Source organism: Sardina pilchardus, chromosome 10 (genome assembly GCF_963854185.1).
Source record: "Sardina pilchardus chromosome 10, fSarPil1.1, whole genome shotgun sequence".
Lineage (NCBI taxonomy): Eukaryota > Metazoa > Chordata > Actinopteri > Clupeiformes > Clupeidae > Sardina > Sardina pilchardus.
Window position 1 is genome coordinate 24,382,771 of NC_085003.1, and position 12,919 is coordinate 24,395,689.

At 44.9% G+C, this 12,919-nt stretch overlaps 2 protein-coding genes across 2 annotated transcripts in view; one reads left to right on the forward strand and one right to left on the reverse strand.

Moving 5' to 3' along the window:
• The window catches only part of ttc38 (tetratricopeptide repeat domain 38), a 19,664-nt gene extending 17,065 nt beyond the window's left edge, over window positions 1-2,599 (forward strand). Inside the window, exon 15 of the mRNA XM_062547187.1 lies at window positions 1,587-2,599. Coding sequence (XP_062403171.1) covers window positions 1,587-1,674 — 88 coding nt within the window. The 3' untranslated portion in view covers window positions 1,675-2,599. The remainder of the gene's footprint in view (window positions 1-1,586) is intronic.
• Window positions 2,589-12,919, reverse strand: part of tspan33b (tetraspanin 33b) — a 19,202-nt gene continuing 8,871 nt past the window's right edge. Inside the window, exons 5-8 of the mRNA XM_062547191.1 lie at window positions 11,874-11,969; window positions 8,168-8,296; window positions 5,785-5,946; window positions 2,589-2,833 (exon numbers count right to left, since the gene is read on the reverse strand). Coding sequence (XP_062403175.1) covers window positions 2,765-2,833; window positions 5,785-5,946; window positions 8,168-8,296; window positions 11,874-11,969 — 456 coding nt within the window. The 3' untranslated portion in view covers window positions 2,589-2,764. The remainder of the gene's footprint in view (window positions 2,834-5,784; window positions 5,947-8,167; window positions 8,297-11,873; window positions 11,970-12,919) is intronic.

A 12,919-nucleotide genomic window follows, 5' to 3' on the forward strand; every position in this document is an offset into this window, starting at 1 on the left:
CACACACACACACACACACACACACACACACACACACAGCACTCAAAGAATCCTACTCGACCATCAAACTTGCCTGCTCAGAGTGCGGCAGAACCAGAGTGCGGCAGAGTGCCGTTAACCCTATTACAAGTTTAGGTGCCATCAAAATGATTTTGGAAACGTTAGTTTAAGGTAAGAAAATTCTCTAGAGGACCTTAAAAAGTAGATAGCAGTTGACTCTGAGCAATATCTGTACATGACAATATATCAAAATTATTTCCAAGACATTTCTCCAGGAGTTAATCATTAGGTCTGAGATACACATAGGAAATATAATAATGTATGAGGTCAGATACTAATTCTGAAGTACACATGGAACTAAAATAAAGCCTTAGTCATCTGCACGCAGTACTTGCTTTGAGTTCATAAGGGCATAAAAACAACATCTGCAACTGAAATAGAAACAACAACAGTTCATTTGGAAATATTTAATTTAATCCAGTGTTGCCCTTCATCACCTCCGATATCAAGTCGTGCGTGTAGAGGTTACGGTTTCCGTCTTCTGATATGCTGGTAACTTGCCGTTTACTTGTATTCATTACCTTCATTTCCTGCCTATTAACTGAGGTTTATACATACATTTTGCTAACTGTATTCAGCAATGAGATGAACACACAGGGGAGGGCTATACATGGGAAAGCATTTCTTTTCTTTATTCTCCTTTCTGATTAAAGCTAGCCTAGAAATCTAGACGCCCCTAGCAGCAGCAAATGTAATTTGGCTGGCGGGGCAGTCACGATCCATAGAGCCAGGGAGCTGAGAACTCCAGATCACCAGCGGGCCAATCACAGCGTGTATAGAGTCGGTGGGTGGGCTTAACATAATGGTGACTGACATGCGACCAGAAGTTGCGACGGTAACGCATCCTGTTATTTGAAAACAAGAAGATGATTCGTTTAGCGTTATCCTATTGCGTGGAGAGGGAAGGTTACGCATCCTGCTACTTGAAAACAAGAAGATGATTCGTTTAGCGTTATCCTATTGCGGGGAGGAAATTTGAACGACAACTGTTTATCCCACCCCTCCGATTGAGCCCTGTCTACGGTGAGTGTCCAGACCCTACATCTTGATGTGGGTCTGGCTCGTCAGGCTAGATTAAAGCACAATCTGGTTCTGATTCATGGAGCATGATGCAGTATAGGGCACTGTGATTAACACACGGTAGAGGTTGATACAAGAATTATATGCCCCTTGGGGCACTTCTATGGGAGTTTCAAATGTTTCCTTTTCCACTGTGTATTTCTTGTTCTGTACTCATTTATATAAAGGTCTCTCGACCACCACCATCTCACTCTGCTTGCAACAGTAAACAAGATAGATAGAAAGATACAGTAGATACTGTAGATACTTTGTTGATCCCCAATGGGAAATTCAAGAAAGACAAGAAGACACACACGTCATTTCTTGCATTCAAGCAGTCTCTATAGACTATCAGCGAGGTGTGGTTGGCATTTTGATCAGCATAAACTTCATGTTAGTGATGAGTACTGATTTTTGTATTTGTGTTCATTATATGAGATTAGTAACATCCATATTTCTCCATATAGGTCCCTTATGGTGGAGCGGAATGCCTTACGGCCCAACTCTCTCCTCACTGACCGTATGATGGAGAAGTTCTCCGCCCTGCATGTTTAACTGATGCAGCCATGAAGCCATAATCATCATAATAATGTCCAAAACATCTCACAGCACAATTAATCTCACATTTTGTATTGATCTAGCAGACACTTCTATCCAAAGTGACTATACTGTACTGTTCCCAGAGTAATTTGGGGTTAAGTGCCTTGCTGAAGGGCACAATGATGGAAGCTGGGAATTGAACCCACAACTTGTCTGGCTACTGCGTGCTAGCCCAGCTCCAAAGCCACTACTCTGCCACTGCCCCATCAGAGATCTCTGCTGAGAGGCTGCAGCACTTTGGATTAAGGCATATGCTTACATACCAGTCAACTTCAATCTTGACATTTAAGTAAAATATCAACTTACAACAGTTGTTCCACATATCTCACCTCACGCATCACACATATTCATTCCACTTAACCTAGCAGGTTATGAAGTTAAATTGCGCTAAAATGGATGACATGTAATTGTCGGATATTTGTCTGACACTGTTTATTACAGCTAAATCAAGCTAATAATATAACTGTGAAATCAAGCCATCTCACATTTTGTGCAGTAAACCAAAATCTTTTTGAAAACTTTAATGACTTTGGTGGTGATGCGTATAGCCTAAGCAGCACGTCTGATGTCAGCAGTACAGTAGCTTCATGTAAACCTCATCTCAAAGACTTCACACCATCTCTCTCTCCTTGTAGTAAGGTGATAATGAGATGGCAAGTCTGTCATGTAATTTACACATATTATATGAACTTTAACAGAGATCCCTCGAAAAAGTCATTGAAGGACACAGCGAGGCTTCTTTTTTTAGCTGAGCATATTTTATTACCAAATGAACGTCACTGACAAATAAAATCTATGCGTGAAATCTAAAAAAAAGTTTCAATATACAATATTGTCAAATATTCACAAATGTTCAATAAATAACTACAGTAGCACTTTAGTAATGCGAGTGTTTGGTCTGTAAGTGTGTTATAGTGGTTTTACTCTGGACTCTTAAGTCCACATGAGAGCTCTTCAGGCTCCAAAAATCACCTTCGTCATTATCATCTTCATCATCATCATCATCATCATCATCATCACTTTCTTCCATGTTGTTCCCTTTTCTTCACATCATTGAGCTGATTTCAGTCTTGATTTGAGAGATGAGGATCTGGGAAAGTATTATCCCTGCAATCTGTAAATAATAATGATAGATTATGAGAACTTGCCAATGCATATGTGTATACATAATGTATACCGAAAGACATTTATATTGATAAAGTGGACTGTTTTACAGTCTCAACAAAAGCTTATAGCTTTGTGACCTTGCTGTGTCTATTTTAGTGAACAGAGAGACAGGGGACATGCCCTAACGATCCCAACTCACAGCAAGCATGAAGCAAGCATCAGAACACCCAGGCAGGTATCACACATTCTACTGCAACCTTTAACTTTCAGTTGTACTTTCAAACGTCTACAAAGATTGATCACTTGCACAAAAGGTCAGGCCAATTAGAACATGTCTCATATTTGCATACACTCCACGCATAGAAAAGGCAAGTGACACCATTCTCTTAACTTGCTCCCACTCTGTCTACCATATTCAGTCCTCCCACACTGTAATTAATATGTGTCAGTGTGTTAGGACTATAACCCATTGTATTGAGACATCACCCCCTGCTGTCTGAGCTAAAAGTCCTGGAAAGCCCATCTTTTTGTCAGTGTGTGTTCTTGGACTGATGAGTCCAGACTTAAGATTTGGAATCATTCAGGCTTAGATTGCGTCTTTTGCTCAGTTCAGTCCATTTGTCAGGGGAAAAAAAGAAACACTGCTGTGTGAAGTCTGTAGTGTGTGCAGGTTGTATTGCACGGCTTGAGGAGACCTGACTGCTGGTTCTCTGAGCTCAGAGAAGTCTTCTAGAGCCTTCTTGCTAAGGTGGAGATGGTACAGTGTTCAAAAGAAAGAGGCTCTACCCTTCAATGCATTAATCTGTGTGGACGGACTCCAAGAAGACGTGACTCCCTCCCACCCCGGAGCGTGAAATCTTCATCTCGACGGGCCAATTGAAGTCTTTGCCAGCTGGCAGCGCGCCACATCTCAACTCTGTGTAATATCAACCCCCTCCTTGCTTTTTCCAATGCACGGAACAGCCAGCAACACAAACAGATCAACAGGGAAACTGGAAGGCAGGAGCTGCCATCTTGGCTCTGATGCGCTCTTGGCCACTGAACCACTCTCTCTCTCTCTTTTTTTTTTTTTTTGGAAGGTATTCATCTAACCTTGAATGAAATAATTTTTTGGAATAGCTTTATGAACCTTTTTCCAGTTAAAATGCTTATGTTCACATTAAAATGAAACTCAATTTATGTTCAAGCTAAACAGGAGTTTAAATTGTGCCAACCATGAAGGCCACCCAAGACAGAGGCACAGTTTCATGGTAGTAGTAGTAGTTAGCATGATTATTTTTTCATTCTTGATTGTTGTGGGCTGTTCATGGTTATATCAACAATCTTATTTCCTGAGTGTTGTTTATCTCATCCAAATGACTTACTGGCACCCAAGAATAGAGACATTATTCAGCTTGAGTGCAGTTCATTTGCTTCAGTGAGAGAGCTCTCTGTTCGTATAACTACTCTGGACTGTCATGAAGAAGATGCAGTTCCTTCCTCAATGTGGCATTTTTAGAAACTGATTTAGATGCGTTTGCACATCAGGGGTGGTGTACGAATGTAGAGAGGGAGAAAGGAAAGGCCGGTGTGCCATAAATTGGAATCACACAACATCAAAGCCGTCTGCATAAGAATGTAATTGTCTTGACGGCTTCATGGGTAATTCACGGCGTAGGCTCTTGATGTCTGGATAGGTTGGGGGTGGATCGTTGAATGCAAGAATGTGTATCTATGTGTGTGTGTGTGTGTCTTTATGTATGTATGTATATGTATATTGTGTGTGTGTGTGTGTGTGTGTGTGAGCGAGAAAGAGAGAGCGCGAGAGAGAGACAATTAAGGAGGGTGAATAAATATCAAAAAGAAGCTGGCGATGGTGATGAGGAAGAAAAGAGGTCAGCTTTGTTGTTTTCTCTGTCTCTCCTGTGGAGGATGGAGGGGGGGAGGAATGGGGTGGTGTTGGTGGGTAGAGGAGTTGTTTTGTTTTGTTTTGTTTTTGTTTTGTCAGTAGGATGACGTTGAACACAGCCCTCACATAGAGGGCCAGTTGGATATCTGGCGTCTGTCTAGCTACATGGGGTTCTCTGCACCTCTGTCAATGCTCGCACGTTCTCTGATTGTAATGTGCAAATGGAAACGAATGCACTTACTTAAAAGGGCTGCGTCTGTTGTTAATGCAAGCTTATGCGCATATGAGCCCAGATGCAGAATATAAAAAAACAGTGAGTTAATTTGACGTCAGCGCTGGAGTCTGCTGAACAGCTGTGGGTTTGCGTGCCTTTGCCTGAAGGCAGACTGTGCATGCATTATGCTTTAAGCATGTCTATGTCTATGTGAATTGATATGTCTGCACGAATAGGGATCTACACACATACAATATGTATGCAATCAGATTTCCATGTAATGTGCGGGTGTATCACAGATTGACAGCTGGTCGACTGCGAGGCCTGGATTTGATTTTCACAGCATGTTTTAACAATATGGTTGTGTGCTTGTCTCTCTGCATGCGCAGTAGCGTACCTCGGTGCTGTATGATGTCTGTGTGCATGTCTGTTTCTGCAGGTGTGTCTTTCATGTGTTAATATGGTGCATATAGTATTATGTGTGTGAGAGTCCATCACATCGCCATCTCCCATCCCAGCTGAAGTTGGGAGAAACCACGGCATGATGATATGAACAGCCAACATACAACAACAATATGACCTAGCTAACTCCATTACATCTGAATGTGAGGTTGATTTAGTATATACAGGTACAAATGTGTGTGTGCGTCTAGGTGTACATGCATGTGTGTGTGTGTGTGTGTGTGTGTGTGTTTGTGTGTTTGTGCGTACATGCATGTGTGTGTGTGTGTGTGTGTGTGTGTGTGTGTGTGTGTGTGTGTGTGTGTGTTTGTGCGTACATGCATATGTGTCTGTGTGTGTGTGTGTGTGTGTGTGTGTGTTTGTGTGTTTGTGTTGCACTGTATGTGGACATCACCTGTGGCAGACCGAACCCCAGGGCCAGAGACCCGACCAGCACCAGGTGGGACTCGATCCACTGGACGGCCTGGTCAGCACAGCCCACCGCGTACACCGACTTGGTCGCCTCCGCGTAGCTCTGCATCTGCACCCCGAAGCCACACATGGTGTTGACCACTGCCTGGTGGACAAACAAGGGCATCACACAGAAATATTATTCCGATTACCGTATACAGATTATAGAGGTACATCACACTCAGGGTACAGACTAAACCGTACATAACGACTGTCAGCGCCCTGGGACACTGAGGTTTTGAGCTGTTGTTGAAGCTGAACAGAAGGTGGCAGCAGTACGCCCAGATGAAGCAACTCAGGGGTCTAACAGAGCGAGGGAGATGGTCCAAAACCCTCCGAAACATCCAGTCAATTTGCTGTCATTAAAAGGGCATTTCAACAAATTAGCATATGTGATAAAATCAGTGAGAGCCTAAGTGGGGAATGATGAAGTTTCACTTCACCAGACGCTAGGTGTCTGTATCGTAGGCAGATGGAACAGCGGTAGGATTGCATTTCAGCAGCCTGTGGGATAGAGCTGCCTGGGGCGGAGGTAGCATAGTGGTTAAGGAGCTGGGCTAGCATGCAGTACATCATGAAGTCGTGGGTTCAATCCCTGGCTTCCACCGCTCCGTTGTCCCCTTGAACAAGGCACTAAACTCCAAATTGCTCCGGGAAAAATGTAATCCCTTGGAATATAATTGACATATGTCAGTCGCTTTGTATGAACTGCTAAATGAATGTAAATGTAGTCACTAGGGCAGAGACAGCTCGGTGTGTTATTGGATCTGTTAGGATTCAAACTGGAACCAATTCCTCATAGTCTTCTGTCACAACCACTATCCTCAACATCATCCTCGTGACTCCTTCATACGTGGGCACTAACCGGATCGCATATGTCTGACCTGTGCCTCAGGGTCCAATTTACGGAACAAAAAGAGCAATATTCCAGTGTCTTCTTCGTATTCTACAGGCGTCTCATCTTTTGCTTTGAGGTCCAAAGTGTGTTACGCTCTAGCTAAATACATTTGCCATAAAATCTGTTTTTTATTATTATTGTTTATTTATTATTATTTGTATTATTATTGTTGTCAGCGTTCCTGACCGCAGCAGGAGAGGAGCTCATCTGAGGACGTCCGTGAGATGCAATATTAAAACAATCACTCCAGCCGCTTCCTAACGGGCAGAGGCACTTAGCTGAAATGGCCAGAGATGACAGCCATGCCGGCCCCCCTGCACCCCCCCCCCCCCCCCCCGCCCCCCCACAAACACGGTCTGATTGCCAAGGCAATCAGAGAGCCACGGCCACTGGGTCCCAAGTGACCAATAGCCATAATCACACATTTGATTATGACAGAGCCTTTGACCTGAGGGCACTTTCTTCTGTGTGTGTGTGTGCGTGTGTGTGTGTGTGTGTGTGTGTTTGTGTGTGGGGGAGCATTGGGGGGGGGGGGGGTATGTCTGTAAGGCTCTCAAAGCAATATACCTAGACATTGTGCACAATCAATTCCCCCTCCTTATACAAGGAGCTCTTCATGGACAAGTAGAAGGCCGTATGCTTGCTGTCCAGTGGCCTGTCTGATGGAGATGCACCGCCAAGGACATGTGACACAAGGACCTGAGGCACCAACAGTGCCCTGCAATCACTGAGTTGTGTGGGTACTGTTGTGTTGTAGTACCTGTTGAGGTGTTGTGTGGGAAGGCCTACTGCAGTTGTGCAGGAAATGTAATAGATGTGTTGGTATTGTGTTGTATGGTTGTGTTGTAATAATTGTGTTGGTATTGTGTTGTATGGTTGTGTTGTATTAGTGCAGGCGTTGTGCTGTAACAGTTGTGTAGGTATTGTGTTGTATGGTTGTGTTGTAGTTTTAATGCAGGTGTTGTAATGGATGTGTTGGTATTGTGTTGTATAGTTGTGTTGTAGTATTTGTGCAAGTGTTCTGTTGATGTGTGTAGTTGTGCAGGTGTTGTGATGTAGCTGTAGCCGTGTGTATATTTTTGACCAGATGTCCCCGGCAGTCCCCGTTTTTGGTTGCCTGTCCCTGGGAAAGTACAGAAAAACTATATGTCCCCGTGTTTTTTTTTTTTAGATAAAAAGTGTGTTTCAAAGAGATTGATAAGCAAACTGAAAATATTCCTGTTTTTTTCCACATTTTTGGGATTATGTCCCCGATTTTGGTTTCGGACATCTGGCCACCTTAGTGTAGTTGTGTTAACAGCCGTGTGTGTACTGTAGTTATGTGTGGAATGGCCTCACCTCTCCAGGTATGTGTGTGTGTGTGTGTGTGTGTGTGTGTGTGTGTGTGTGTGTGTGTGTTTGTGTGTGTGTGTGTGTTGAATGGCCTCACCTCTCCAGGTACGGGGGGGCAGCAGGAGTAGGGGACTGCACAGCGCTCGTTGCTGGGGTTGCCATGGGTACAGTTAAAATACAGATTCCAGGACCAGTCAGTGTAGTTGTTCCAGCCACAGCATTTGAACTAGCAGAGGGACACAAGAGAGGGATTAGGGAGGGAGGGAGGGAGGGAGAGGGAGAGAGAGAGAGAGAAAGAGAAATAAGTATGAGCAAGAGGGAGCGATAGATCAATAGTGGAGGAAGAGAAGGAAGGATGAGTGGAAGGTGAGAAGTTTCAAGAGATCGAGAGAGGGAGACAGAGTGGGAAGAAAAGAGAGAAGGAGAGACAGAGACAAGGGAGGGAAGGTGTTAGAGAGAAGAGAGGGAGGGAGGGAGAGAGAGAAATAAGTATGTGCAAGAGGGAGCGATAGATCAATAGTAGAGGAAGAGAAGGAAGGATGAGTGGAAGGTGAAAAGTTTCAAGAGATTGAGAGAAGCAGACAGAGTGGGAAGGAAAGAGAGATAAAAGAGGGGAGGGAGGAGAGAGTGGAAGGAGTAGAATAGAGGGAAAGAAAGAGGTGTATTATTAGAAAGCCAGACATAATGTTGTTTAAGTAAGTAAAAAAGCCAAATTTATTTAGCGCTTTTCACAGACAAGGTCATAAAGTGCTGTACAATGTGCATACACAATATAGCACAGTGGAAAAATAAGTCTAAGAATAAAATAAAGTAAAAATACATGAGATAAAATTATAAATAAATAAAAGACAGAGGCTACCCAAGAGCCAGTTTAAACCAGTGAGTCTTCACTTATCCCTTGAAACGGTCCACATTTCTCAGTAAACCTAATGCTGATTGGCAGAACTTTCCGGAGTCAGGGTGCCATAGCGACAAAGGCTCTAGTCTATCACATGCATATTTAGTGTTCTCTCTGCCCCGCTCTTTGTCTCCCGTGCCTTCATCATTAGCTGCAGTGAAGCGCAGGAGAGAGCAGCCAGTGTGTAGAGCTGGAGGATTAGGTAGACCACTAGGACACACACACACACACACACACACACACACACAACATACCACACATGCAGAGAGCTTCTGCACACACTGCCTCATAAACACACACATTATCAGTAACACCTTGCTACATATCACACAGAATTCGCATATATTTTATACAGTATGTTCACCTTGAACGTTCAAGCTGTTTTGCTGTTTTTTTTTTCAAAATGGCTGTGTAGACTAGCTAAAAGCATTGACTTTGTTAGAAATTCATTAGAGCTCATGAATCCAAACAGCCAAAAAGTAAAATACATAATAATAATTGAGAAAGAAAAAAAAAAACTGGTGCAATCGGGCATTCATCTTTTTGTACAGAGGAGGCTGAAATACTTCAAATGCACCTCATGTCTGTCCTTGTGTATGGTAGAGGTTGGCATTCAGTTGGGCTATTTTGTGCTATTCTGTGTGTGTGTGTGTGTGTGTCTGTATGAAAGAGAGAGAGACATGTGCCTGGTGTCTGACTTGATATTGCACATTGATTTCTGTGGAATATCCTCCTGCTTTGACTAAAGGAGCAGCAGGTGTTATCGTTTACTGTTGAGATCTGAGAGATCTGTCTGTGTGTGTGTGTGTGTGTGTGTGTGTGTGTGCGGGTGCGCTCGCATGTGTGCATGCTCCTGTGCTGCTTGCTGCTTGTCTACTCGGTGCCTTGTTGCATTACATTGTGAGATGTGTCCGTTATTAGAACCACACTCACACACACACACACACACACACACACACACACACACACACACAGTGTGCACAGGGAACACAAATACACACACTGAGATGGATATGCCCCTTACAAGAGCTTCACACACACACACACACACACACACACACACTCAGCTGTGCAAATCTACACCAAAAATGGATATTTTAATTAAAGTCCAAATAGTTTTTGCTGTCCCTACTTATCTGGCTGACTTCTCTATCTTAAAAATAAAAATTACATCTGTGTTAGAATACATTACTGGTAATCTAATTAGCTCAAGTTCACTGGAGCACGAAATAAAAATAAATAAATAAGTGAATAAAAACTATGGTCTTGTGAGACGGACTGTCTCTTATACTACTGCATGAAGGTGTCGGCTAGGAATAATCTGCATTGGTGTGTAGACCGTTTCCACACGAGTAGACTTAACACACACATATGCATGCACGCACACGCACATGCACACACACACGCACACACACACACACACACACACACACACACACAGACAGACAGACAGACTGAGATGGATCTGTCCCTTACTGGTGCTGCTTGTGCGTTAGATTGAGTGGAGGTGACCTTGGCCACGGCCTGCATGTGATGTGGGAGTAGCTGTGTGTGTGAGGTGGCGGAGTGTGTTTGTGCGTTAGTTGAGTGGAGGCCTGCATGTGATGTGGGATGTGGGAGTAGCAGTGTGTGTGAGGTGGCGGAGTGTGTTTGTGCGTTAGTTGAGTGGAGGTCTGCATGTGATGTGGGATGTGGGAGTAGCTGTGTGTGTGTGTGAGGTGGCGGAGTGTGTTTGTGCGTTAGTTGAGTGGAGGTCTGCATGTGATGTGGGATGTGGGAGTAGCTGTGTGTGTGTGTGAGGTGGCGGAGTGTGTTTGTGCGTTAGTTGAGTGGAGGTCTGCATGTGATGTGGGATGTGGGAGTAGCTGTGTGTGTGTGTGAGGTGGCGGAGTGTGTTTGTGCGTTAGTTGAGTGGAGGTCTGCATGTGATGTGGGATGTGGGAGTAGCTGTGTGTGTGAGGTGGCGGAGTGTGTTTGTGCGTTAGTTGAGTGTGTGTGTGAGGTGGCGGAGTGTGTTTGTGCGTTAGTTGAGTGGAGGTCTGCATGTGATGTGGGATGTGGGAGTAGCTGTGTGTGTGTGTGAGGTGGCGGAGTGTGTTTGTGCGTTAGTTGAGTGGAGGTCTGCATGTGATGTGGGATGTGGGAGTAGCTGTGTGTGTGTGTGAGGTGGCGGAGTGTGTTTGTGCGTTAGTTGAGTGGAGTGCGCCACCTCACTTTAATGTATCGCGTTCAGTCTGTGACCGAGGGCTGAGGGGCGTGGATGTGTAAACTGATCTGGTGTGTCTGCTTATTATGTGTCTCTCTCTCAGTAAAGTGTGTGTGTGTGTGTGTGTGTGTGTGTGTGTGTGTGCGTGTGTGTGTACGCACACGCTGTGATTTCACACACACCTGCACGGGGGCTCAGCTAAGTGAAGTGCTTTGAGTTAATTTGTGTGTGGTGTTAATCGATCCGTCTAGCTGCTGTTGTGTCATATTGGATATGAGAGAGAGAACAGTATGAGATTAGTGTAACAAGACCTTGATGTGTCTGCTGCTAGGCACAGTGTACAGTAGACTAGAGGCTTTCCAACTCTGAAGACTTTGTTGTTTTCTAGGTGTACATAATCTCTTAATGAACACAGAGGTATTATAGTGTGTTTTTACTTTTCATACGAGTGGAAAATACCCGTTGATGGTTATATTATAGGTGTTTGGCATAGCTGAATGCAGTGATCCGGCGCTACCTCAGGAGGGCGCTAGTTCAGAAGAGCACTAGTTCAGAAGGCTACTATATAGCTATAGGTTGTGTATTTGAATGCAGTATCGAGAGTGGGTTGGTGTCTACTGTGGACCTTATAGCGAGTCAGCGTCAGTGACTGACCTCCATGGTCCTAATAGGGTGGATGTGTAGGATGGTGTGCGTCACCTCTTTCTGTATGTAGTCCATGAGGTTCTGCAGGTCGAGGTCGTCTCTGTAGTGGACAATGGCTTTCTTCACAAACTTTCCCAGAGCATCTCGAGTCTGGGGGTATAGAGAGAGCATTGCTGTGTGGAGATGCTAGCATTAAGACAGACACAAACACACCCACACACACACACACACACACACAGATGCAAAGACAGACACACACACAGACACACACACACACACACACACACACACACACACACACACACACACACACACACACACACACACACACACACACACAGACACACACACACACACACACACACACACAGACACACAGCCACACAGTACACACAGACATGCATTATTCACTCTCCATCCTAGACACTCACATATGACATTGGATTTTCTCGTCTGATTAATTTCTTCATTCATGTTCACTACAGCGTGAGTGCGTCTGCATGTACGCCGCAGCTGGGCGCGCGATCCTGGAAAGCAGCAGAGCCGCATCTACGCCACATCCGCACCCGAGTCAGATGTTCACAGTTAGCATGTGCGCACACGCACGGACGCACACACGCACACATGCACGGACGCACACACGCACGCACGCACGCACAGACGCACGCACGCACGCATGCACACATGCACGCACGCACACACACTGTACACACACCCACACCCCCCCAACACACACACACACACACACACACACACACACACATACGCACACACACACCGCACACACTCACAGAGACATCACTTTTTTCATGTACATATGCCAGTGGCTGTGTGTAGCTTGAGGGAGGCACTAGGGCGTAGGGCGAGCACTGTGTGTATGGCGTAGGCATGGCTAATGCATGGTGACGGCAGTAATAACATGTGTTAGTGCGCTAATTAGCTAGTTCTATCCCCCTCACCCCCACTGCCCCCCTCTGTGTGTGTTTGTGTAGCAGTAATTAGTTAGCCCTACCACCCCCCCCCCCCCCCCCCCCACACACACACACACACTCTCACACACACACACTCTCACACACACACTCTCTCTCTCTCCTGAGCGA